This window comes from Python bivittatus, unplaced genomic scaffold, assembly GCF_059951505.1.
Source record: "Python bivittatus isolate LINGU-HERP-01145 unplaced genomic scaffold, Pbiv_v1 ctg000530_np1212, whole genome shotgun sequence".
Classification (NCBI taxonomy): domain Eukaryota; kingdom Metazoa; phylum Chordata; class Lepidosauria; order Squamata; family Pythonidae; genus Python; species Python bivittatus.
The window spans coordinates 12,245,432-12,271,095 of record NW_028277085.1 but is presented as its reverse complement, the minus strand read 5'-3'; the positions used below and the strand labels follow the sequence as shown (position 1 = coordinate 12,271,095).

General features: G+C 38.7%; 1 protein-coding gene across 6 annotated transcripts in view; it reads right to left on the bottom strand.

Moving 5' to 3' along the window:
- The window catches only part of NTRK3 (neurotrophic receptor tyrosine kinase 3), a 345,980-nt gene that overhangs the window by 112,054 nt on the left and 208,262 nt on the right, over positions 1-25,664 (bottom strand). For all 6 annotated transcript variants that reach the window (XM_007425863.3, XM_088148672.1, XM_088148673.1 and 3 more), the window contains one exon: positions 17,496-17,684. In XM_007425863.3, the coding sequence (XP_007425925.1) occupies positions 17,496-17,684 (189 nt within the window). The remainder of the gene's footprint in view (positions 1-17,495; positions 17,685-25,664) is intronic.

The window sequence follows — 25,664 nt, the reverse complement described above, 5'->3', positions numbered from 1 at the left end:
AGCTGCTCTATCTGAAGCCGAAGACTAGAAGAGGGAAACTGAGCAGGTAAAAAGGAAACAGGGGTATGCAAGATGAAGTAGATAGGAGGAAATGTCTTGATTAGCCAAGAATGATACAAATATACCTGGAAACAGGATATTTCTATCTTTGTTTGGTTACAAGGATAATATGTACAACCTGACTTCAGCAGCGAAAGGCAGGGATTCTTTCTCCAGACACCATCTTCATCTCTTTTTTTCCCCTCTCCTTTATACTCCCTTCCCAAATTAAATCAAAGTGTTGACCAAACTCTAAGATGGATACCGTATGCAAACTCCAAGAGAAGGATAGATGAACAAGCAGGGCACTGTGTGGGACGAGCTACATGGAGGTTGTTGGACAGCAGGACACTGACAAACCAGATGCTAAATGCAGCCTCCTCATCAAGCAACAGCTTGCTCCTTTGAAAAAATAAACCAAACCCAATAGTAGGGTTGTTTGTTAACCAGCGGTTTCATTATTACTGGGCAACAGCTCTCTAATGGACACCCATGCTGCTGCTCCTTTGATCAATTTGCCCTTGAGATCATTAAATAAATGAGGGAGGATGTAATGTTTCTTCAGGAAACATTCAGCAGTGGATACATTGATCATTGCACTTAGCCAGCTGCAGTATGAATTATTTACAAAAATCTCCTTCTGAAATTATTCTCCATGCTCAAATCTGTTGTTCAATTCTCCGAACAGAATAGAAAGTAACCTGTTCCACAGGAAAATGAATGTGTGTGTGTATCTCCTAAACCAATAAATAGAATAGATATGTGGAGAGCCTACTGCTTTAGGAATGGAACATTCCCAGAATGATAAGCTTTTCACATGTCTACAACAAACCAGGTGAGGGCATATACCTCACTGGCTGAGGACGTATTCTTTTACATAATTTTACTGTATTATTATAAAACACAAGCACTACACTATATTAGTTGGGTATAGTGGTATTTATACAGTATTGACTTCAGACTCTGATGATCAAGATAACTTAAATCTTTAAAGATAAAGAAAAACAATATATCAATATCAACTATGTTTCCTAAAATGTTAATGTTGATAAGCATAAGGTTGCTTAAATTAAATCTAGAACTGAGTGTAGCATTGAAAAGCAACTGCAAAAGGCATTAAATTGTTCATTCTACTGTATAATAGAGGTTTCTATCTTCAACTTAATACTTAATACTAAGTTCTCCACTGTATTGTTATTTATAGTTGTTTATGCAGATTAGAAAAAAAAAATCCAAGTTAGAAACCGATGGCCGAGGATATCTTCTGACAACGTAAGAAAATCCACTGCACAGTTCAAACCTCAACTTTTGGAAATTTTCCTAGTTGAATTGCTGGGGAATAGTTGTTGTTCAGAACTTTGGAGAACCATTCAGAATAATAGACGGAAAGATAATCAGATGTTATAAAATATAGCTTTAGATGTTTTTCAGGGAATTTTGCAAGTTAAATATTACCATTTGCTTTGGCTATGAAAGCATTCATTTTGGAATGTGCTTTCTTAAGGGAGCACTTGTAACTCCCAACGAACTTGTGAAGTAGATGAAATTGAGCAGCAAATACCAACATCTCAATCAACACTCTAACACAATTGGTCCTAATGGAACTCAGGATGAACTGGTCCTCCAGTCAATGTTCAAGTACAGTTCATAGTGTGATGTTTCATGCTACTGTACAAAGCAATAAATGGGCAGGCACAATCACTTTCTTCCTTTCGAACCTGCCAATTTACTTAGCTCAGAAGAAGATTAGTTGCAATCTTTGAGTCAATTTCTTCACAAAAGAGAGGGGAAAGTATTTGAAACTAACTAGAATGAAAACAAAAATAAATAGAGAAGGAAGCAAATCGGACAATAGTTATTCATCTGGGCAGATAGCTTGCAGTGCTTAGCTCTGAAAAGTCTGGATTTCAATTCCTGTGTCTTCAATCGTGTGTAGAACCTTATATTTAACAGCTATCTAGCACACAGGTGTAGGAATATGTTAATCAGCAAAATCTTATTTCTTTATAAATTGGATAGAGAGCACTTAAGCTTTGTTTTTGTTGTAAGAAAAACCCACAGGAGAGCAAACTGGGAGTAAATGAGACTCATAGACAGAACATCTTGGCTTCATTCACAGGAATCATCCATCTGGTTCTCTGGCCTTGAGATCCCAACACTGTGTGAAATTTGATTAGGAGAAATTTGTAATAGGAAGGCGGGAAGCAAAGCTGAATTGGGGTTTGGGAGTGTACATTGTAAACACTATAGTATGTCCAACTGGTAGAATGGTTGTCCATCTGGAAGGATGATCTGGAAGACCATGATGATCTGGCTGTTTCCTCAGGCTTTAGGGCCAAGCCATTAATGGAGGCACCTTGGTTATAGTATAATGATAATTCATATTGTATTCTGTACTGTTTTATATTGATTTCCATTAACATGGTTTTGTGTGTATTATCTGTTAGCCAGTCAGAGTAATTTGTTTAAGAGGGGCAGCCATATAAATTTTCTAAATAGATAACTACATTGTCTAAATAAAAATCCCTAAATATTATAATAATCAGACCTATGCTTTCTTAGAAGTAACTTACCTGGTTTTCAGATGCCAAACATAATGTTACATCAAAAAGAAGTGGTGTTTTAAGATTTGAAAGGCCTAAATAGTCCTAAGCACTTTGGTTTAGCAGATAAATAGCCTGAATGCATGCAGATAAGTGAGCTGTTCCTTCATAGGCAAGATAGGCACACGCTATGGGAAGTACAATGTTGCTCACCATGGTTTTCTGGATAACCCAAACTTGCCTAGGTTCACACAGTGCACTACATTTACAAATCATAATAGCTAGGTTAATATCTCACACTCAGCCAAACTAAACAAATCACCATGATGAAGAATGCAGTTAACTACATATGGAGGGGCACGTATTTTCCTAGGCTAGGTTTGCAACATTGCAATTTTCAGGAACATGCAAAATCAATGCTGTCTGGACAGACTTTGGGCCAGAAGTCCTGCTTGGCAGGATAAAGATTATAGGATTGCTCACAAACAACCCTTTTGTATGTTGCTATTTTGCAGTACTTATTTAAGTACATAATCTGAAACACTGAAGAACACTTCATACTTTCTTTTCTTTACTAAGCCCCCCACCCCACAGTTGCAACATGACATACCACATGAATGCTGTCAAAAAAAAAAAAAGTACAGTCAAGACACCCTCAACTTCATGGATTAATTAGAGACCAAGAAAGGATATACAGGAGGCGGATGCATCTGTCTGCATCTCTTAATCATAATGGGGAGGGAAGGGTGTGGGGAAATCCTTGATCTATCTACATATGTAAAAGCAATAAGCTGTGTCGACACTGCAGCCTTAATGCCATGCAACACTGAAATCCTTTATTTTGCTGTCAAAATAAGCTGAGTGCAATAGGAAACAAATGCTAACGATGGTTCTGGCACTTAAGACCAGGTCAACTGGATGAACAACAGGGCCAACCTCTCCTTTTAAAACTGTTTAATAGATGCTCGTGGAACCATCTGACAAGATTCGCTTTTCTAGCTGACAAAGAGTCAAATGTATGTGTGCATGGGTGACGTCAAGAAACTCAATCTCAGAAAGAGTTGGGGTAACAACAGCACAATTCTACATGTGTGTAGTTAGGAGCAAGCCAGTTTGCAGTCTTAGAGTGCAATTCTAAATGAGGTGAGTGGAAAGAAAAATAAGTTGGATTGCTAGAACTGCCCAGAATGGGATCCTTCTAGTTCTCTGGAAGGTTTAAAAAGAAAACATGTTCCATTCATTCAAATGGGGATGAGCAGAGCTGTGCAGATCCAGTTGTATGCTACTTCTCTTGTTGATTCAGATCATCAGATCAATTTGATGTGAATCACTGAATCTAAAAAAAAAAAAAAAAAGTTTGGTTTGGTTTGGTTCATTGCAAGGCACTGGAACAAACCTCTAATTTGATTCAGTCATTCGATCTGAACCAATAATCTGATTCAAAATGTTTATTTGGTCCAGAGGTTCTGATTCTGAGAAACTACACGAGAAATTTAGAAATGAGAAAGTATCAACTGCTAAGAAAAACAATTATATATCACAGTGATTATTTGAACAAAATGTTAATGCATCCATTCTGAGGACTCGAATGATACTTTTTGAAGAAGGGGAAAAATGTTTTCCAAAATTTCTAGCCTTGACTCCAAAACTATCCAAAACCACCATGACTCATACAGTAGGAGTTTACGCAGAAACAGGTGACAATGGTTGTGACAGCTTTAATTAATACCTTAAACTATTAAATCAAATTAACACTTTGGGTGTAATGCTACATACACAGTTGCCTGGAATTGCACACAATTTTAAATGACCCAAAGAAGGCAGGAGGAAAGAGGAAAATCACGATCAATGTGTTAATAACTCTTTTGCCAATGATAAATTCTGAAGTGCACAATATGATTGAGTAGCACATTAGTGTTCTCTCTCCCTGATGTATCCATATCTCCACAAGCAACAGATTGTTCCATTGCTGGAGCATATATTTGCCCACAGCAGAAAAAAAACTAGAGAAGATCATTATTAGTCCTTGATATTGGAGATCCAATGTGTTAGAAAAGCATTGTTGTTACTTAAATATTAGCTTCTGTATTATTCATAACACTCAAATCTATTAAGAGAACATTATTTATAAAAAAATATGGAGGCTACAAGTTAATTCTCCCCTTCAGGCTAAGATAAAATGTGCGATTCAGAACATCTACTTTGTTTAGTAACTTGATGGTCTCATGGAGTCACTGTTGCACATCTGCTCAAGGAAATAAGAAGGGAAGTGGCATAGAATGCAAATATTTATCTAAGGAGCTTCTGCTCAACCCATTGAAGAAAGCTTTCAGAGATGTCCTCCAAATATGTGGCACTCAACTCTTAGAATTCTTCAACTAGCATGGTCATTGCTGAGAATCCTGGGAGTTGAAGTCCTCATGCCTGGAGTGTGCCCAGATTTGGCTACATTAGTCTATTTTGCTGAACTAATTTAGTGTGGTTGTAATAGGACAAGGCTATTGTCAGATTCACAAAGAGGCCAATGTGAAAGGCTGAGAATGTAGGTCCAAATCATCACCCTACATAAGACCAGACTACATCTTAAATCACAAATTCCTGGTAGTACTAGTATTAATATTATCACTTCACCACCATCTTCTGACACATGCCAGTGAACACCAGATACAGTGTTATGCTGTAACAGGCCAAAGACCTAGTCCAATTTCCCAGCAGAGACCATTGGAAACTCCATGAGACATTGGGACAAAGAACTACCTCTTACTATTCCTTCAAGGAATGGCAAGCATATAACCTTTGAGGAAGCTAGGCCCTACCATTATTCAGGGTACATGATCTTCTTTGAAGCATCTTCCACATCAGCCATTACATTTCAGCCTTCATCTGACCCTAAGAAGTGTGAATATATAAAGAAGAAAATCATATTCCTCTCGCTTTCCCCTAACTCAGGTAGCACTTCTGCTCTCTGCAGGGATGTTCCATCCAGCTCTTAACAATGTCCCATAAATTATATGGCAGTGATGTAGGATGACTGATACTTTTAATACAAGGGGACTGTCATTTATTTATTAACTTGCAATGGGTTCCGGAGGCTAGGACTGGTACATTATAAATCAACCTCATTCTTGACTATTAAAAATTCATCCAATTCATAATGTAGGATGGTAGTAATTTCTTTATTAGTCTTGCATATAAGGATTTTTCTCTTTCTCCCAACTCACCTCCACCTCCATGTTTTCCTTTGATTATCAAGCAGGTAAACTTTGGATGAAGCAATCTTCCACAATACCAACAAAGCTCAAATAGCTTTTACAGCCTGACTCTGACACCTATTAGTACCTTTTGAAAAACATTTTCACACCAATCTATCTGTTCTGGGACCCTGGAGCACATGCCATGGAATAGGAAACTGGGACTTACAGAACAGAATCTTCAAGTTAGGATTCATGACCATAATTTTATTAAAAAGCATTAAGAGGCAAACAGCAAAGTAGAAAGAAATAGCAGAGGAAATGAAGGAGAAAGAGAGGATAAAACTTTAGAATTGTATAGCCCAGATATATACATCAGCTCCTGCCTACCTTAGAAATATTTACTAGTACTAATCCAGTTTACTTACCATCACTCCCTTCTTCCATATTCCAAAAACACAGCAGAGGTGCTAACCTGTTGTTATTAATCTTCCTTCTTAGAATTACAGTTTCCCTAGGCAAAGTGATTCACTGATACACAAAGACAACACCAATGTAGGTGTAATTCTGACAAAGACAGAAAGGAGAAAGTGTGGAAATGTTTGAGGATTCATTTGTTCCAAATGTGAAGTGATTCATCTTGATCTAGATTTCTCAGACAATCTAGTAAGACAATCTGAATGTATTTATTTTTTGGACTTTACCCATCTCTGTATTTCATGAGAGAATTTGTCAAATAAAATAATAAAATAAACAAAACAAAAAATAAAATAAAATAAAATAAAATAAAATACCAATCATATCAAAATGGATATTAAAAATATACATTGTAAGACAAAGTATGTTCAAAACAAATCAGACTTTATTAGAGCATAGCAGGATGGGGAATAGTCATTAAAAACAAGCATAAAAACAAAAACTTGCATAAAGTATGTGTGTGTGTGTGTGTGTGTGTGTGTGTATAAACTGATGATATAAACTATATGATATAAAGTTTAAAAAACTAGAAGGTATAAGAGATATAAAAAGTGAGAATCTAAAAAGTATGTTTTAAAATCTATACTTTGAAATACAGTACTCTTAAGAACCCTGATACACAGATTGAAAGAATGTGTTTTTGGAAATATGGAAAATAAGTTGTTTCTGTACAAAAACATATTTTTCAAAAAAAATTGCAGAAGACATTGGGTTTTGAGTGGACTACTTACGAACAAACATGCGAGAAACCCCTACCAACTGGTAATGTGCAGTCCTTCTCATTTAAAAGAGAGGAACATGGATACTGACAATTTGTCATGTTATTATAGTTATGGATTTTGAAAATGATGCACACAACGCATAGTTTGGGGAAAAGATCTTAACTTAGGGACAGAACCCATGTCCTGAATGCCAAAAGTCCCTGGAATCACCAAACAGAGTTGAAAAAGAACCCTGTTTGAAACCCAGAAATACTTTCTGTGCAGACAATATACAAGCAAGTGGATGATGTGGCCAGACTGCTGACATCACAAGGAAGCAGGCAGGGTGCAAGCTGGATTTAGGCTTTGGCAGAGATTTAGACTTTGGAGAGCCAGTCTGGTGTAGTGGTTAAGGCACCAGACTAGAAACCAGGAGACTATGAATTCGAGTCCCATGTTAGGCAGAAAGCCAGCTGGGTGACTCTGACCCAGTCCGTCTCTCTAAGCCCTAGGAAGGAAGCAATGGCAAGCCACTTCCAAAATCTTGCCAAGAAAACTGTAGGGGCTTGTCCAGGCAGTCAGAAGAGGAGGAGGAGGAGGAGGAGGAGGAGGAGGAGGAGGAGGAGGAGGAGGAGGAGGAGGAGGAGGAGGAGGAGGAGACGACAGGAGGCAGCTAATGCTCAGTGTCAGCCTGGTTTACTGCTAACTCTGAACTTAAAAAGTCCCTGAATCTTTCTGAAGTCTGTGTAGCTGGAAAATCACAAAAAGACAAGGAAAAGTCTAAATCTGAGCTTTTAGAGAGTGGAAAGGCTATTTCCCCTGAATTAGGACACCTTGATGTTCCTCACCTTCTTATCCAAACCCTTCTGAAGACAATGCAGTGGAATATGATGACTCCCCTCCCCCCCCGGGCTAAACATCAAAACTGCTGTCATTGTTAAAACAATGAATTGTATATTTTTAAACAAAAGTGATGCATAATAGTTCCATCACAATTCCAATAAAGCAACAACAGGCCATCTACAGTCACTGCCCTGCTTTTGCATTCCCTCAGATCACATGAGTAGCATTTGTCATATACCATTGAGTGATGATGATGTAATTTCCCAGTTTTAATGGATGGGGGAGATAATACACAAGACAGGTATAAGATGCCTGAAAAATCTTGTTCCCAAAATGGAGGTGGGAAAAACTGAAAATTCTGACCCTTTTCCTTCAGGTAACATCATTGTGTCCCTGCCACATCTCCTATGACATTCTGCCACCCAAATGAGCAAACAGATAAGGAAGAAAGAATGGCCTCTCAGTGCAAAAAGATTGCTTGCCCCACCTATAAAGTAAACCTGGGTTTCATCTGGGCTCTGTTACTCCAATATGCAAAGAAAACACTCAATATACTTTTTAATAAAACACCTTTTTTTTCCCTGCTGACTTCCATTTCTTACACTACTTGCCAGTTTGGCTATTTGTATTTGTAGAGTATATCCTTTAGTAAGACAAATCATTTACCCAAAGAAGGATAAATATATAAATCCCCACTACCACACAGACAATGTAGGAAACTTATAATGCAGCTGCATCATGATTTTGATATCTTCCTTTTTACAACTTTTCTGATGATGCTACATTATTTTTCACAAAGCACAACAATATTATGAGTGCTAACATAATGCGTATTCAATAATGCCTTTGACTGAATTTATGACAGATCCAATACATTCCCATCTTGGAGCCTGTCCAGAATATAAGTGTGTGAGCAACAATAATCTAAATGAAGATTTATTCTAGGTGGCACACCAACTATGATCAGAAAACAGTCACTGTGCTAAGTAAGTTTAGATGACAGGGCTAGTTGATTATTGAACCCTACGCTGGTGGTCATACTGTCTCCCCCAAGAGAATTTTCCCTTAGTCATCCTTTTCTTATCACCAATATGCATTCAAGAGCCTCTGCTAGTGGTATGTGGTAAAACTGCATAAACACCACAGGACAGCTGCTATTTAAATTCCCCACAATGCCTTGGAGTGATCCTATGTCACAATCATGGTGGAAAATAAGATTGGAAGTCTCCCATGGGTGTCCAAAGCACCAGTTATGAAGCTGTATGTTAGCAGTAACTCCGGCCAACTGGACTGGAACTTCAAAGGTCCACCAATAATGCCAGCGTTATGATAGGTGAGTATACTTTTACAGTGTTTCATTGATCCTATAGAGACGTGTTTTATTTGCTTAACTTTCTGAAATGCTAGTCCATCAATGTTTGGGAAAGAAAGATTGGCCTGTTAATATGTCAAAGCCTTCTTTCTCCCATTTGCAAGTCAGTCTGGCCACTGAAAGTAGATAATAGCAGAGAACAAAAAGTCACCAGACATACCTCTTACTTTAGCTACATTTATGAACTAGGTTAATTACCTTTGCATTTCGGGAATTAAAAAGAACAGTGAAAATTCCAGTATAACTCTGATCATAATGCAGATGGGGCAAAATTTCATTTGATCCGAATTTTAAAGCCAACAGATGTAATCCACAAGTCCTGAGAAATACACGTGTTAGAAAATAACTACCCTTTTGATTGCACATTTTGTTAAAATTGTAATGCAGCCCTCCACTCAAAAACTGTCCCAATTAGGAAAAATGTGTATTAAACTGTTTATGTTAACAAAGGTGGCATGCAGAAATATATACAATAGTGGGATTTCGGTACAAAAAGATTCAGGCTTAATTTTTAAAAAGGAAGACCAGTGAAGAAACTTGATGGAATGGATTTAGGAATATATACAAGAAACAGCCACAGGCTGAGTATAAACTGATTTGTCCATCCCAAACCATCTACTGATGTATTTTACAAAACAAATTGTTTTGTGGAGGGTTTCTTTTCCTCTGAAGTACTTTAAAGGGGGGAGTGGATTAGCTTGTATTTACAGTTTTCTGTAATTATATTTAATTACTCAATTAGTGTGAATATGTATAATTACTAAGTTGGAATATGCAATTACACCAGGGCAACATGGAATAAATGAGATAATGAAAATGGCTGTTTGGGTGGATGTCTGCTCCACCCATATAGTGAACCTTACATTGTTGCTAAGGGTTGAATGACAACTAAGGAGGCAGCCACACACCATGCTTTGTGAGTCATTGACACTCAGAAACATATACAAGCTAAGAACCTTAGTCTCATTCTTCAATAGGATGCAATAGCTGATTTTAAACAATAGGTTCCCCATTGTAAGAAAAGAGCTGTCACTTATTGATGTGGGTGCATGACCAACAGCCATATCTAGCTCTAACATTGCTTTATAGGATTGTAGTGAAAATAGCTAACAGAATGAAATAGATCAGGGTTGGCTAAGTTCTGATTGGCTGAGGATGCAAATCAACCTTCAGATCTTGAAGGCCATCAGTGATCCCGGAAACTGGCAAGGCCAAAATGCTGCAAAGTATTTTGTAGCTTTGGGGACTGAAGGTGGAGAGTAGGAGTAGATGGGCTTTGGGAAACAAAGTGCTCCCATTTTCACCCTTAATCACCATTACTGCACAGGACACAAAATATACTAATGAAATGTAGCCATTTGCTGCTGAATCTCCTCAATGATGATGGATTCAATGGGGCTTCATCATGCAAAGATAAACCTTTGATCTGATCCAGCAGGACTTTCTTCCCCATTAACTTTATTTTGCCCTTGGATTTTATTGCTAACTTTCAGGAGGGACTGTGCAGCCCACAAGCAGCAGATTTTGGTAAAGATAATATTGGATTAGCAGATGAACTGTCTAACTTGCCATAAAGCAGTTTCCTTTGTTTTTAGGAGATTGTATAAAATAAGGATTCCCAGATTAGTTTTTAAGTCCAGTTGGAACACTTCCTTGGGTCCCTGATACATCATTTCATTTTTTTTTTCTTCCATGAATCAAAGCACATACATAATTCATGTTTCAAAAACTGTAATCTTCCTTTTCTAAGGTGATGGATGTCCCTGTGTTTTGTGAGCAAAGTTCTGTGAAGTTTGGGAGCAATGTTTGTCATTTTTAGCTACTTTAGATCAGGTCCTGCATTCATCGTGCATTTGTGTTTGGCCTTGAGAGAAGCAAGTGATGCAAATTCTATTTTGTATGCTGCACATATTATGAAAATCAGAGGCTCTGAGACAGATTCCTATTAGCCCATTCTGCCCTCCTCAGAGCAGTCTCAATCTCTGCCACTAGAAAATAAATAAGTAAATCAAACACAGAGCCAAACAAAAATATTCACAACTATCCTGCAGCCTTACCAGTGATCACTGTATGGAGCTCATAAACCACCGATGGTTGCCCACCATAATGGATAAATATGTTGGCAAACATTTGGTGGCTAGGAGTTACAATATTTACGCAATTGTTTTAAGAGCCATGCAGAAGTCACAGTGAATTGAGTGATACAAAATAAATAGATCCATGCAATCCATATAGATTGGATCAGAATTAGTGTGTACATGTAACTTTGAAGAGACGTAAATGAACCATTTTGAGCTTTATTATAAGTGGCACCTCCCAGAGGACTTTGTCCTATGAATCCAACCTACATATCAAACAACCTTTTGCATCCTTTCTTGACAATCCCCAAAACTCACATAAACATAACTCAGAACCCTATTCAACACTTGGAAAAAGGTCAGAATCAGATCACCAACCCAAACCAAAAGCAGGCAATGCCTTGAAGAACCCACTTTTGCCTGGCTCTTTGCAAGACTTTCATTAGCAAGGGAAAAAAATGGCATGTTTCATTCGCGTATAAGATGGCCCAACCATGGGAAGCAGCCGAAAGTTATTTTCTGCATTCCATCAGCCATTCCGCTCAACTGGAGTCAGCAGTTCCAAATAAAGATCTATCATTTCCCCCTCCTCTTTCCCCACAAAGTGATAAGTGATGTTTGTTAGTATAGAAAGTGGCAAAAATCTATATCACGCTAGTGTACTATTAATAGTGCATTAAGGATATAAAGTTCTCACTACTCCTCTTTTTAGCTTAGTTACCTGCCCTGGCATGTCTTTCACCCAATGAAAGATTATCTGTTAACTAGTTAACTAGATTTATTTGTCTGAGAATTTATGTCCTTGCCTGCTAATGCCTGTGGACCTCTATGTGTGGCTTGCAGCAGTTCAAAACTACAGTACAATATGAAAGTATACATTATAGACCCGGTTGGCAATACACATAAAGGAAGAATGAAAGGAAAGAGAAACTCAGTATTCATCTTCCTAGCCTTGGCTTCAAAAAACTTGAATTGAACTAGGTTCATACTTGGATGGAAGGCTACCAAAAAATGTGAAGGCTACAGTGGAAAGTTGCCAAACGTCCCAGAAGAAGGCAGTGGCAAACTACTTCTCCACAGTTGCCAAGAAAATAAAATAGACAGATGCATGAAGTCTCCAGAAGTCGAATGCAACTTATAGTAGGGTTTCCCTTTTTCTTCCTTAGCTTCTATCCGCTTAAATAAGAAAGAGATAACTTTGCCCTTTACTATTATCTGCTATTGCTTCTGTATTTCTGCTGATGAACTGAACTCTAGGTGGTTCAATCTTGATCAATAAAATGATTAAGTTAAATCTGGATAAATATACACATGGCACAATACAGATGAACCGATAGATATCTGCTGTCCCAAAAACCAAGCCTGCATTTATTGTTAATTTTTGAAACAACACACATATCCTTGAAAAACATATCTTGTAGATTTGAATAGCAATGCTCTTGATCTGCAGTCTAAAACAAAACAAAACAAAACCACACATAATATTTGTACACATTATATATCTATGTGTGAAAAGAAAACTGGGTAGCAAATTCTATAAATATTAGATATATGAATTGATCTAACTGGTTAATAATTAAACCTGAAATTCTAGGGAGTGTTATTCTCTTTTAAAATAATTGGATGTATGTTTGAGCAGACATGCATAGATTTATTTGGTAAGTGCTGTAGCTGTAATTGTGACATGCTATAGTAAAAGGACCTACAGTACAATTGGAATGTCTTTCTTATGAGATTGAGCCTTTTTTGGAGTTCATATATATGTTTTCACTATCCAACCCCCCCCCCCAAAAAAAAAAAACCTTTAAGGGAGAGCTTTAAGGTAAGAAGGAAGGCTAGCACCTTGCACACAGAAGATCCTAGGTTTCTTCCTTGATCTTCTCCCTAAAAGCATTCCAAGGTAGACAGCCTAGAAGGACTACCACCAAAACATGATGGGCAGCTATTAGCTGTGGAGATATAGTTAGGTGAATTTGGGATATGATAGGCTTTGTATGTTTGTTAAAAACTATCTATACCATGCCCTGTACTCTATTCCAGATTCAGATGTACAAGCAAAGCCCACCAAACTAAGTTAAGCACTAGGGAAATTACATTCCTAGAGATAGAGGGGAAAGAAAACCTTCTGTTCCAGATATTTTGCCTGAATAACCAGAATAGTAAGCTAACCAGGTATGATGTAACACAGCAACCTAGCCTCCAAGGCTGCATAAGCAGCAATCAATCACCCAGCCTGACAGCAATCTGAAGTGCATGTTACTCAGAATTAAATGTCCTTGAACTCAATGAGATTTCTGTCCAAGTCATCGTAGTTAACTTTGGTTAGCACTGGGTTGCATAGCCAAAGCCTCTCATTTTTCTCATGTAAAAGACACTGTTACAGCTCTACTACATTTATTTTTTTTAAAAAAGTGGTTAAGTGAATTTATTTCAGGTTCGTGACCTTGGTAAGAAACGGTTTGGCAATCAAAATATCAAATCAAATGTATGCATGTACGTCTGTAAAATTATGGGGGTGCAGATCAAATCAAGGGAAAAGGGGGAACACCTTTTTCTTTCAGATGCCTCACTGGAGGAAGTCCAAGGTTTCCAGTGCCATCCATATCATGGTGCAGTTACATGTTTCATTTGTTATGCATTAATGCATTCATTGTGAATCTATGTAACCCAATACCGTCCTTGATCATTTAGCTTGTCATATGAAGTGGAGAAGCAGCAACAAGAGGTAATTTTCTGACCCATAAGCAATTGATGGGAGGGGAACAGCTGCCCTGAACCAGACATATAGAAGAACCCCATTTAAAATATGGTTCAGTATTTGAAATTAGCAAATGAATCAATGCTTCCCATTCAAGGGAATACAACTAATCAGTTAAAATATACATCCAAATGTATCCTGTAGCTGAGGTTTCCCCACACCCTCATCTTTATTGGACTATGGACAAGAAGCAACAGAGAGAGAAAAAATCTTGCTAATTAGAGATATGCAATGCTCTGGATCTGATGTAGAAATGTGCTTTGGAGGGGGCATGTACACACACACAGCATGTGTTGTGGCCTTGCTAAAGGAAATGAGTCTTTTCCTGGGCTACTGCAGTGCTGCATGGTTCCTGGGAAAATACCCATTTGAAGTCAGGTATTGGCAAGCATGCATCTGTGTCCTTTCAGGCCTCCTTACCTCAAACACGTATTCACCTGGGACTCCATATGGATGCAATTCCTGTAATGGGGCCCCTACTACTCTAGAGCCCCATTTCTGCTGCAGTTCCAAAGGGCTGCACATCCATAAGATGCAGTGAAAAGGAGGGGGAAACTCAAATGAATAGCTTGCTGTAGGCCTCTCAATCATGAAACACCCTTGTTAAGAATCCAACAGGAAAGCGGCCGTTGTTTTTCCACCTTAGGTCCATGTGAGGTGGCTACCAGGTATGAAAACATCTGGACAACCAAATGTGGCAGCAGAAAGGGTTTTGCCGCCCACATTTAATAGCCTTTCATAGGCTTTTGGCAGAATTATTTACATTGCTGTACACATGCACCACCTTTTCAATGTATATCAGGACCTCAGGCTGGCATAAGCAATACCCTTCCAACTCAAAGGAGTCTGCTGTTGAATCTTTGGATTTTTGAACAAATTCACAATTCTAAATTGTGGGTTATTTCCCTTTGACTTCATGATGAAATAGTTCACTCAAACACACGTGCCACAATTTACTGGATTGCTAGCATGCTGCTATTACTACTACTACTACTACTACTACTACCACTATTACTATTACTATTACTATTATTATTATTATTATTATTATTATTATTATTATTACTCCAGAAATTTTAGCTCGGTCTATAGAGGGGTTTATACTGCAACAGTAATCCACTAGTCAACTAATGTCACTGCTGGAAGCAAAAGCACCTGGCAGGTCTTTATAAATGCCATAGTTTACAACATGTCAAAATGCCATGATGGTTCAGAAAACACTCTATAAAGTGCATTCTGGGAATACAAAAGATAAAAGGGAGGGAAAGTCCCAACTTAGGGATGAAAAGAAGGAAAACTGCCGTTTTTCCCCAGGTTTGATCAACGTCCAATTAAAATCTGCCTCCTCCCCCCCCCCCGCATCTTCTTGGTATGCAGACACAGTGAACAGAAATTTGCCATAATAAAAGTTAAAAATGGGTGCAATTAAGTGGATGAAGCCCATGGTTGCCCCGGTTTGATACATTTGCTCCAAATTAAGCTTTTACGTTCTTCTCCTTCTTCTGTTTTCAATTTCAAATAACCTCAGAACTTAAATTCCAAAACTGATCCCTCTTTTATAACTAAAGTTGAACCCAAATGGTGGCTTATTATTCATAATAGTTTAAACAGTGCCGAGTTAAAATGTAGGGTACTTGTTCAAGACTATTCAACATTCCTTCATTGAAAACTTTCCCTTTTGTTTAAATTGCTGACACTTGTCTTCAGGGATGTCACCATACAGCCACATTTCATTGGCCATGTAAGCTTTGTGAAATCTCTCCCTTCACAAAGAGATCTTCAATTGGATGGAATGATTCATGAGATTAATTCAGAAAAAAAAAAAGAGGGCACTCAAACAGCATAATCGGGGGGAGGGACGAAAACCAAACATAAGCAAATCTAAGGCAATGGATCCCCCTAATATAATTGCTAATTTACATTTGAAAGATCTAACTGATCAATCTTCAGTACAGTGCTGATTACAATTTTGTCTACCAATTAAATCAACCAGGTATGCAATCCTATACACACTTACCTGGCAGAAAATCCCATTTCATTCCATTTGATTTACTTCTGAATAGAGGTGCATAACTTTCAGCCTTACTTTAGAAACTCTGACTGAGGCCAGCAGAATTTCTAAAAATAAAAATGGCTTTCTAAGACATACTCTTCCACATCTAAGAGAGAGGCAAACACGGAACTTGCAATCCATCAATAGTGGAGACTCCCAGAAAACTCCCAGAAAATTTCCCATGTCTATCAGCATAGTCCCGTTACCATTTCTTTACCCACAGTCATGATTAGAAACAGGAAACATGGATAATGGGAAGCACATGAATATGAAGCAAATGGGATGAATGAGAAAGAGGAGCTGAAAGTTTTCATATGGATTGGTTTATAATGGTTTGGTTTGGAGCCCCCTTGGGAAACCTGCAAGGTGATTTACATGTGCTACGATGTTTTAAATTGCTGTGGGAATGGGGAGTTCTGATTAACTTGTAAGGATGCGTTAACACCCATGATGTTCTTTATTTTAAATAAAGTGGTTCACTGTCAATAAAAAAGCAGTTACCCTATGAGAATCAAGGCAGGAGCAAGAACTGAACCACTGGAGCTAAAAAAATCAGTAATGAGAGTCAACTGGCTTAATAAGTAAAAGTCTTTGTAAACCAGATCATGCCATCTAGCCCCATTTAGAGAGAAACAAAATATACCAAAATCAAATATAGTGCCTCAGAATAGCAAGAAGGTCAACTTTCAGAAAGAGAAACATTAGATGTATAAAAAGAAAATAGAAGGTGGGCATAGTTCTACGCTGGACACTGAATCCTTGCAGATCTCTCTCATACAGCTCTAATTTTTTAAGAACAGAATCTTTCCCTATTGCAGCTTATGTTTCAAAATCCAATTTTTCCCAAATGATTTCAAATTATGCATGGGCGGCCTAACATGATTCACCACTCATCCCTGATTTCAGTAGGCCTAGTGGTTCATCTTCTCCTATTTTGTAAAGATATAACAGAGGCAATAGGCTTGTGCGGTTTAATGTGACATATCTGGTGCTATAAGCAAGGGGATGTTCAGGACAGAGAGTTTTCTTGCTTTCTTGCTTGATTTATTTATTTTACTCAGTAAATGTGGAGGTCTCTCACGGCTTCAGGTACTGAATTTGCCTTGCAATCTCCTGATGTATCCTATACTCAGGTTTCTAACAAGGTGGCAATGGGACTCTTCCTTGTAATGATCTTTTTGGATGAGCTTTTACAAGGATAATGATGTGTCTACAATAACTGATTATTGGATGGTGAATCAATCATGTCACCTTTTATAACAAATCCATGAATGTTATAATTCTAGGACAAAATATATTCTTCTGGTTTCTGGACCATACAAAGACTATTATCTTTCCTCTCCAGTTAGGTCTCTTTCTCCTATTGGCTTTCTTTATTTCCCGATCCCCATCTTTCCATATAAAGGGAAAATAAAGCAAAAAGTAGAAGAACACACTTACATGTGTCTGGTTTATGGCAGTTGTGGCCTTGTCGGAAATATTGTGGGTTTTCGATGACAGGAATCCGGGTCATACCAATCACTACGGTGTCTGGGCCAGTATCCAGCGATGAAGGTGTGGTGATACCATGGTTTATGTGATGAAGGGGGCTGGCAGAGTCCTCTTCTCCACTGATTACAGCCACAGGACCTAGAAACAGAGGTAGAAGAACACAGAAAACACCTTTATATCTAGCCCAGTGTCATCAGCAGTGACTGGGAGTGGCCATCCAAGGTTTCTGATAAAACCTGCAATTTTTTTCTATGCAAAGCATAATTGTGTCCTTGCAGTAATGGAGAAGTTATTAGGCAACAATAACTCTTATTCCGTGATTCACTATTTGTATAAAAAAATATTCCCTCGTGGGATCAGCTTAGATGTTACATTCATTCTGAACATTGCATTCTGTTAATGAATTTTGTACAACTCAATAGACAACTCCAAGTCTATTGCATGAAGCATTTATGTACTATAGATTTTCACCCCTTGATCCACAGAAACATAATAGCCATTATCTGCAAAGCCAGTTCTTCTAACAAATATGACTAGAGTATGAGGCCCTCGCTACAACAGTCATAATATGTATATGTGGATATATGCATTTATTGGTGCTTATTTTTTATTATTTTAATGTATATGGGGGTTGGTAAGGTATATTAGCTGCTTAGAGCCTACAGGAATGGGCAGCATACCAGCAATAAACAAACAAAATCTCACCCCTGCCCCTAAATCAGCCATCTTAGATGAAAAGACATCTCCAGTTCTTAGATTCCACCCATGGATCCTCCTGGCTTCTTTCCCTTCCCATTCACCTTTGCGATTTTAGCCTAAATCAGCTTTCACCCAGCTTTCACCCAGCTTTGGTGGATTTCTACACTACTCCACCTATCCTGGTCTTTGACCATGCTTGCTGGGTGTTAGGGGAGTGAAAACCTCAAACCAGCTTTGGAAAGATTGGTCTAAGCTCACAAGCCTCTTTGTAGGACTACATGCATAACACACACAAACATATACTGTGTATTGTCACAAATCAGAAGAAGTCTGGTAGCATCTTTTCAGACGAAAGAGTTTTATTAAAAGGGATAAACTTTTGTGAGCTATAGCTCACTTCATCAGATGCATGAAGCTCATGCCTTTTAAAATAATTTTTTAGTCTAGAAAGATGCTGCTAGACTTCCCTGATTACTGGTTAACATAGACTAAAATGGCTCTCCTCCTACAGCATTTATTGTCACTGTATCTTTAAATTTGGCTGTGCGAATAGCCAAATATCCCAAGCCTGCCTCAAATCTGGTGGTTTTCCTAAGGACTTCCTTAGGAGTTTAAAACACCATAGAGAAAATATGGGCCCCAGATTCACATATGCAATGCACTACCTAAAAAGGATGGGGCTGACATTTCTGAAATGATTTCTGGCCTTTTTTACCTGTTATTCCCGAAAATGGATTAAATTATCCTGGAGGAGGGAAGTAAGAATGACAGGGCAAAATCTCTGCAGGCACCCTTTTCACTGCATGATCTCCTGTGCCAAAATGATCTCCCTCCAAAAGGTTTCTATTCTAGTGGCGTCCCAGTTATCAGTAACATCCCATTGTCCTCATGCAGGACAGAAAGGTGGCTGAAAGACACACATACACCCCAAAAAACACCATGCCTACTCCTGTCCTTATGATGCCTAGGATTTAACTGGCACATGGGAATCAAGACATGCACATACAACCCTCAGCTCCAAGGTTTCACAGAGACCTGCAAGGCCCTCTACTGTCTGTTTGCAAGAAGCCAAATGTATAAGGAAGCCCCAGGATCCCAGGAGGAGGAGGAGGAGGAGGAGGAGGAGGAGGAGAAAGGGGACAGAGATCAACACCCTCCTTGGCATTTTAATCAAAGAGCTGCAATTTATTAAAACAGAAGAGAGAAAAATGATGCCTAGAGTAATTTCTCTTCTACTGTCTTGAGGCTAATGGTGAGATGAGGAAGCGCCATGCATTCTGTTTTCAAATGCATTCTGAAGTGCTGCCTTTTACTTGAACTATGGATGGGGGCGGGTGGGAATAGGGATCTCTCTCTTATGTCAGCTGATCTATTCCAAATTGCACAATTCTTGTTTTAGGGACCGTGAGTCAGCAGCAAAAGGGAAGCTCCAAAGTCTATTGTTGAAAAAAGTTTTTAAAAAGTCCCGTGTGTGTATGTGTGTGTGTGTGTGTGAGTGAGTGAGGTGTTCGAGGGGAGGCTCATCTGTGTTTTTTTTCAGGGCTTTTCAAATATTGTTGGTTCCTCCCAAATGGGACCTAATAAAGTTACTATGTAATCAGTCTGATTTCTGGCAGCCATGATAGATACTGTATTCAGAAGAAAGTCATTACTCTCTCCTCACTCTTCCCCTCCCCCCATCTTTATTGTAAACTGAGTTTGACAAATTTGCATTTCTTTCTCTATTTTTTGTCCCTTTTACTACAGTTGCCGTTGCCAACGTTAGTGATAGATGATACAGGAAGTCGCTACCCGTGTTAAGACTGCAGCAATGATTTTTATGAGACTTACAAAGCTTCTGTTTTCTCAGCAAGCAAAAGGAAAATGCAGAGTTTCAAAACTAAGCAAGATTTCATTAAAGTCTAGCAAGATGATGGTCATTGTGAGTGAGGGTGCTACAAGTAAATAGGAAGCACTATTTGTGTTTGTGTTTCATAATATTTGTCTCAACATAAGGCAAGCGTAATGGTACTCCCCAAATTTTCTACCACTCAGATTTCCATTAGAGAGGGAGAAATGTTCTACTGCTTCCCACTTCCTTTCTGAGGACCAGAAAGATGGAGGAAAGCAGAACTTTGGTATATGTTAATTTGTAGGCATTGACATAAATTCAAAAACAACTAGGCTGGTTTTTACAACAAGCAAGACTAAGTTAAAATGGGGTTCAATAGTTCTGTGTTTTAGTACATTGTAAGAATCCAGTTAAACAGCTTGTGTGATCTATAAACAAACTATAAATATGATTTATTTGAACATCTGAATATCCAAGTGTTTTGCAGGAAGGTAAGAGAGAGAGGGAGACACACTCTCCCTTACACACACACACACACACACACACACCCAGTGAGAGAAACCCAAAGCAATCCATTGAAAGCAGATTGTTGGATGGGTGCAAGAGTTAAAGGAGTGGGGTGAGAAATGAATTGAAATATCCTAGAAAAGACCATGACTAACTAGAAATCTAAAAGGGAGCAACCACATTGCCCCTAGCTACCTCAGAAATGAGGGACATTTTAAAGCCAAGTTAATGCTGGGTACACTCCAAAACCAATTTTAACTTTTTAATTTCCTTAAAAGAACTACTCTTCTACGAAGCAGTGTTAAGTGTGATGTACCCAGTCCAGAGACAGTATGCCTCTGAGTGCTAGGTGCTGGAGACAAGCAACAGGGGAGATCTGTTGTCTTGGGGTCATGCTTGAAAATTTTCCAAGGACATTGGGCTGGCAAATTGTCCCAAATGGGCCCCCAAGAACAATCCCATAAGACTTTCCTATGTGAGCTGCAGATTTAGACACATCTGGATGTCCAAAGAACTGGTGGAAAATAGAAATGAATGGAGATCAATGTCAGCTTTCTTGGATTGCTTTTTATTGCTTGACAGTCTACAGCCAGTAAAGCTGATCTCTTCCTGAGTGGGAAGTGTCACTCTCAGTGTCAATTTCTGATAGCTTCCAACTATGAATTCAGGTGATTCACACAGCTGAAAACCTCTTGGGAACAGATGTCTCTGAAAACCTCAGTCCTACTCCTTTCACACGTATAAAAATCTTTCCCCTCAGTGTTCTGACAATGTTCCGGCCTCCAGCTCTATCGTCTATCACTCCTTAACCGAACCATGGCTTGCAGGCTACTAAATGCTCATAATCTGATTTTTAAAAAATTGATATGCAGTTCCTGCAGCCCCTACAAGTGCAATCACCAAAATCTGGCAGCAGATCACTGAAGAGAGTCACAATTTACTGCTGGATCATAGCCAGAAACAGTACTAAAGTCTGTATATGCTATCAAGCCAGCTTAATAAATCTACAAAATGTTTTAAATCTTTGTACACCTTCCATAAAACACTAAAATTCAAAATGCTGGCTCTGTCCCCACTGCATGATATCATTGCATTACCATATTGCACATTGCAGTTCGCAACCACAAGAAACTAAAAGAAGGAAAGCATGGTCTCCCAGTTGCCAAAACATTGCTGTAAACTCCTGGGTTAAGGTGCTGAACCAGGATCTGTGAAACTCAGGTTGAAATTCTCACTTGAATATCATGCTGTCTGGGGCACTGAAGGCCAGACAGTATCTCTTAGTCCAACCTATGTCTCAAGGTTCTTTTTGTGATGATCACACTGTGCATTGTCTTGACTTCCCAGTGAAAAGTTTTGACATAAATATAATAAATAAGACAGAAATCTTCGATGTAATCCCATAGCATTCATAGTAGGAATACCACATTAGCTCAGTTTTTGTTTTTTTTTAACAAAGGAAGTTTCATAGTTCTTCATGCAGTTAGCTAGCTTATGTATTAACTGTTTTCAAAGCAAATGGTTATCAATTAAAAGAAAAAAACTTGGCTCCATCAACTGCCCTTTTTAAATCCCTAACCTTTTACGGAATCCAGCATCAAGCACTCATTCATTCCTCAGGGTGAGCTTTCTGAGCCAGGAAGGATAGAAACTGCAACTCATAAAACAGAGTAAGTGAAAGCACAACAAATACAATTAAAAATCTGGCTGTGCTCAGAGATGGATTGCATTTACTGTCTCATAAAAAGAGCCTTCATCCTGTCAGGCAAACAAAGGGAAATCAATTTCTTAATTTTTATTGGCAGATTTGGGCCGGGAGCCAAGCTTGCACTTGCTTATCTGAAAGCTGGGGACTGGAGAGGGAGGCACTCAGCCAGTGACTCTTTCATTCTTCCTTCTCAAGACAAAAGGACACTGACCAAATTCAACTTCTGCCAAAAAAGGTTGCTTTTGCGCATTTTCTGATGCAACTTCCTGGGAAAGCCACTCCAGTATAAGCTCTTTTAGGTTTTTCTCTTGTGCCCTTATTCTTTCCTCTCCACATTCTTGCAATGTTTGTATGAAGGAGATCACAACTTTACCAATTTTACCAATGACATAAGGTGAATGAGGGCTAGTGAGGTGCCCAAACCCCCACCCCTGCTTGATCAAATAAACCATTCGGTCTGAAAGGTTGAAATCTGCCTTTCTCAATAGTTTGCTTTCCTTGAAAAACTGGTATCCATTAAAAAAAACACTTTATGATTAAAGTTCTTGGGAATTTATTTTGAATTTTGCTTGGTGACATCTTTCAACAGAATAAATGGGGGGTGGGGAATAGGGAGAATTTTTCTGCATGACTCTAGTTTAAAGTAGCCAGATTAATTTCCTGAAGATTTTCTGACTGCTAAGAAAATCAAGTTTGCAGTCTTACACCAACTCAGTGAGTAGTGATATATGACCATGGGTAGGGGGATGGGGAACAGAGAAGGGCAAGTGACATGTTGATGCAAACTCTGTTCCTCATTCAGCAGAGGTCCTGTCCTTCACTTAGAATGCACATGTCATCATTTTAGCATCATTGGGCCTATGTGAGAAGTAAGCTGAATGGGTTTTACTTATCATCAGATTTGCCTGGGTGTGCATTGTACACAGGATCAGGATTGGTTCTGGCATATCAACTTTGCACTGTTATGGCATGTCAAAAACGGGAACATGCTTTAAACTTCCTTGCAGCACACAGATATTAACAATCAAGTGACTTAAAAAACATTTTCTCTATTTTTCACTTTTGGCATGGGACCTTAAACATGATTTGCTCTAATATTAGAAGTTAAAGTTCTATCATGCAGGCTCAGGAAAAAGTAATGTAGTACAATGATTTAAGGCATTGGACTGGAACTGATGTAAGTCAAGTTCAAATCCCCAGTCATCCATGGAGCTCCCTGGATGAATTTGGACCAGTCATCATCTCTCAGCAACCTAGCTTGCGGGATTTTTATTTTGGAGATAATATGAGGAACAATCCCAAGTGTGCCACCTTGTGCTCCTGAAAGAAAGGTGAGATATGAATTCAATAGCACCACTTCTCACTTTGTCCTCAAAGCAACCCTGTTAGACTTTTCAGAATGGGAAGTTGTGCAACTGAACAGCATCACCTCTTGGCCTCCATTTTCTTTTCTCTCCCAAGAAGTTGAAGTAGTCAAGAACCAACTCCTTGGCTTGCTTCCTGTCTTTTTTCTGCCATCATGAATTTAGCTCTTGTTTTGCTTGCAGCCAAGCCTCCCTAGAGGGCACCTTGAACTCCAGAACCGCAAGCTTTATGATGGCAGAGCCGGGAGGTCGCTGTGTAAAGGTCTTGGTGGTGCCTATTAATCTCCTGGATCACTCATCTCTATCAGAGACATGCCATAAAAATGATATAAGTGTTTCATTCAAACAGTACCGCAGAGGGAGTGGAGATACAGCACAGAGCCCGATTGATTTCCAGTGTGTCTGCTCTTTACCTTCAAGTATAAATACACAGCAAAATCAATTGGAATAACACCATATCAGCTTTCTAATCTCTTCTGGTCATAAGGTGTATTTTATATACTGCAGCACTCACTCCTTTTGTACATCAGGCATATACCTGTTTGGTTCATGCAGTCCCAAGCTGGTGTGGCTGTACCTTGACTTCTTTCCCCCATATCCTGACTGCATTCACACAACAGACTTAGCCTGGTTACTGAATTAACCCATTGTCTGGCTCACACAACGCATTAAACTATAGTTAACCAAACAGACTGATTTTGCATAGCATACTAAGCCACACAGGCACGCATTTCAAATAACCAGGGTTAACCCTAACCAAGCTTAACGCTTTATGCAGTTAGAGCTGCTAAGTCTTTAACTGACCTGAGTAAGCCTTTTCAAAAGAGGCTATTGTTGTTAAATGCCTTTTTTTCCTCCTCTTTTCATCTGGCAAAGAATATCACAGAATTGCAGCAGAAGGTTGGCTAATAGCTGAGAAAATCCATAGCAATAAAATAAGATTCTCTGGCTTGTTAATCCTACTAAGCTGATCCAGGTTTTGTTGCATCGTGACACAATTCTTAGTAGTGCCCATATTTGCCTACTTTCATTTGCTCAGACTTCACGCATATTCATTTTAAAAGCCAGAGATTTATTTTAGTTCCATTGCTTGTCACCTATGGCTTCAATTTATAAACAGGATTAAAATTACATTCTTGGTAGTATAGTCACAAGGATACGCAAAGTGGTTAAGTTTGGGATCTGTAGCCAATTTTTACAAAGTGACAATAAAAAGCCAATGTCTAACGCCCAGGGCTTCCAAAGTGAGCTTTCATAACATTTTACTGGCATTACCACAATGCATGGATAAATCTAACATCTATCTGTCTATCATTTCAAAACAACTCTGGGTGGCATATAAATTAAAAATATAAAACATTTTAATAATCAAAACCATTTTAAAAAAAGCCAAAAAGGGAAACAAACCTCTTCATAATAAAACCAACACACAATGTCCCACACCTGGAGAAAGACCCAGGTCTTTAAGGCTCACCTAAATGAGACCAAAGTCAGGGCTGATTGGATCTCTGGGCAGATGTTGTTCCAGAGGCAGGCGTCATGAATTTGTGGGCTTCAAGTGGATCCCAGTACCCTAAGTTTACATTTCCAACGTTTGATTCAAAATGGTTGATTTGGGAGAATTAAACTTTATGCAAAGTAAGTGCCCTCCAGATGCCACCAACCTTCAACTCCAAGCAGGTCTACCAAGAAAATCTCAGGGCCAATCTGAGCAAAGTAGTCAAAAATGTTTTGCACTGAGAAGATTGAGTGAAGCTGCTTAACACACAAGGCAATACTCAATAGTTTGCAATGGTGCATTTCTATCTACACTGGGGTATATTGTTTAGAAAAGGGAATACTTATAAAGTCCAGGTGAAGATAAAAGTTTGTGTGTGCGCGCGCATGAGGCAGGTCATTAGTACATAATCACGGCCATTACAAATCAGAAGGAAAAAAATAACTTTTTCCTCAAAAATTCTCAGAGAAAGAGTGTTATGTCCAAGCTGATTCCAAACTTAATCAAGATT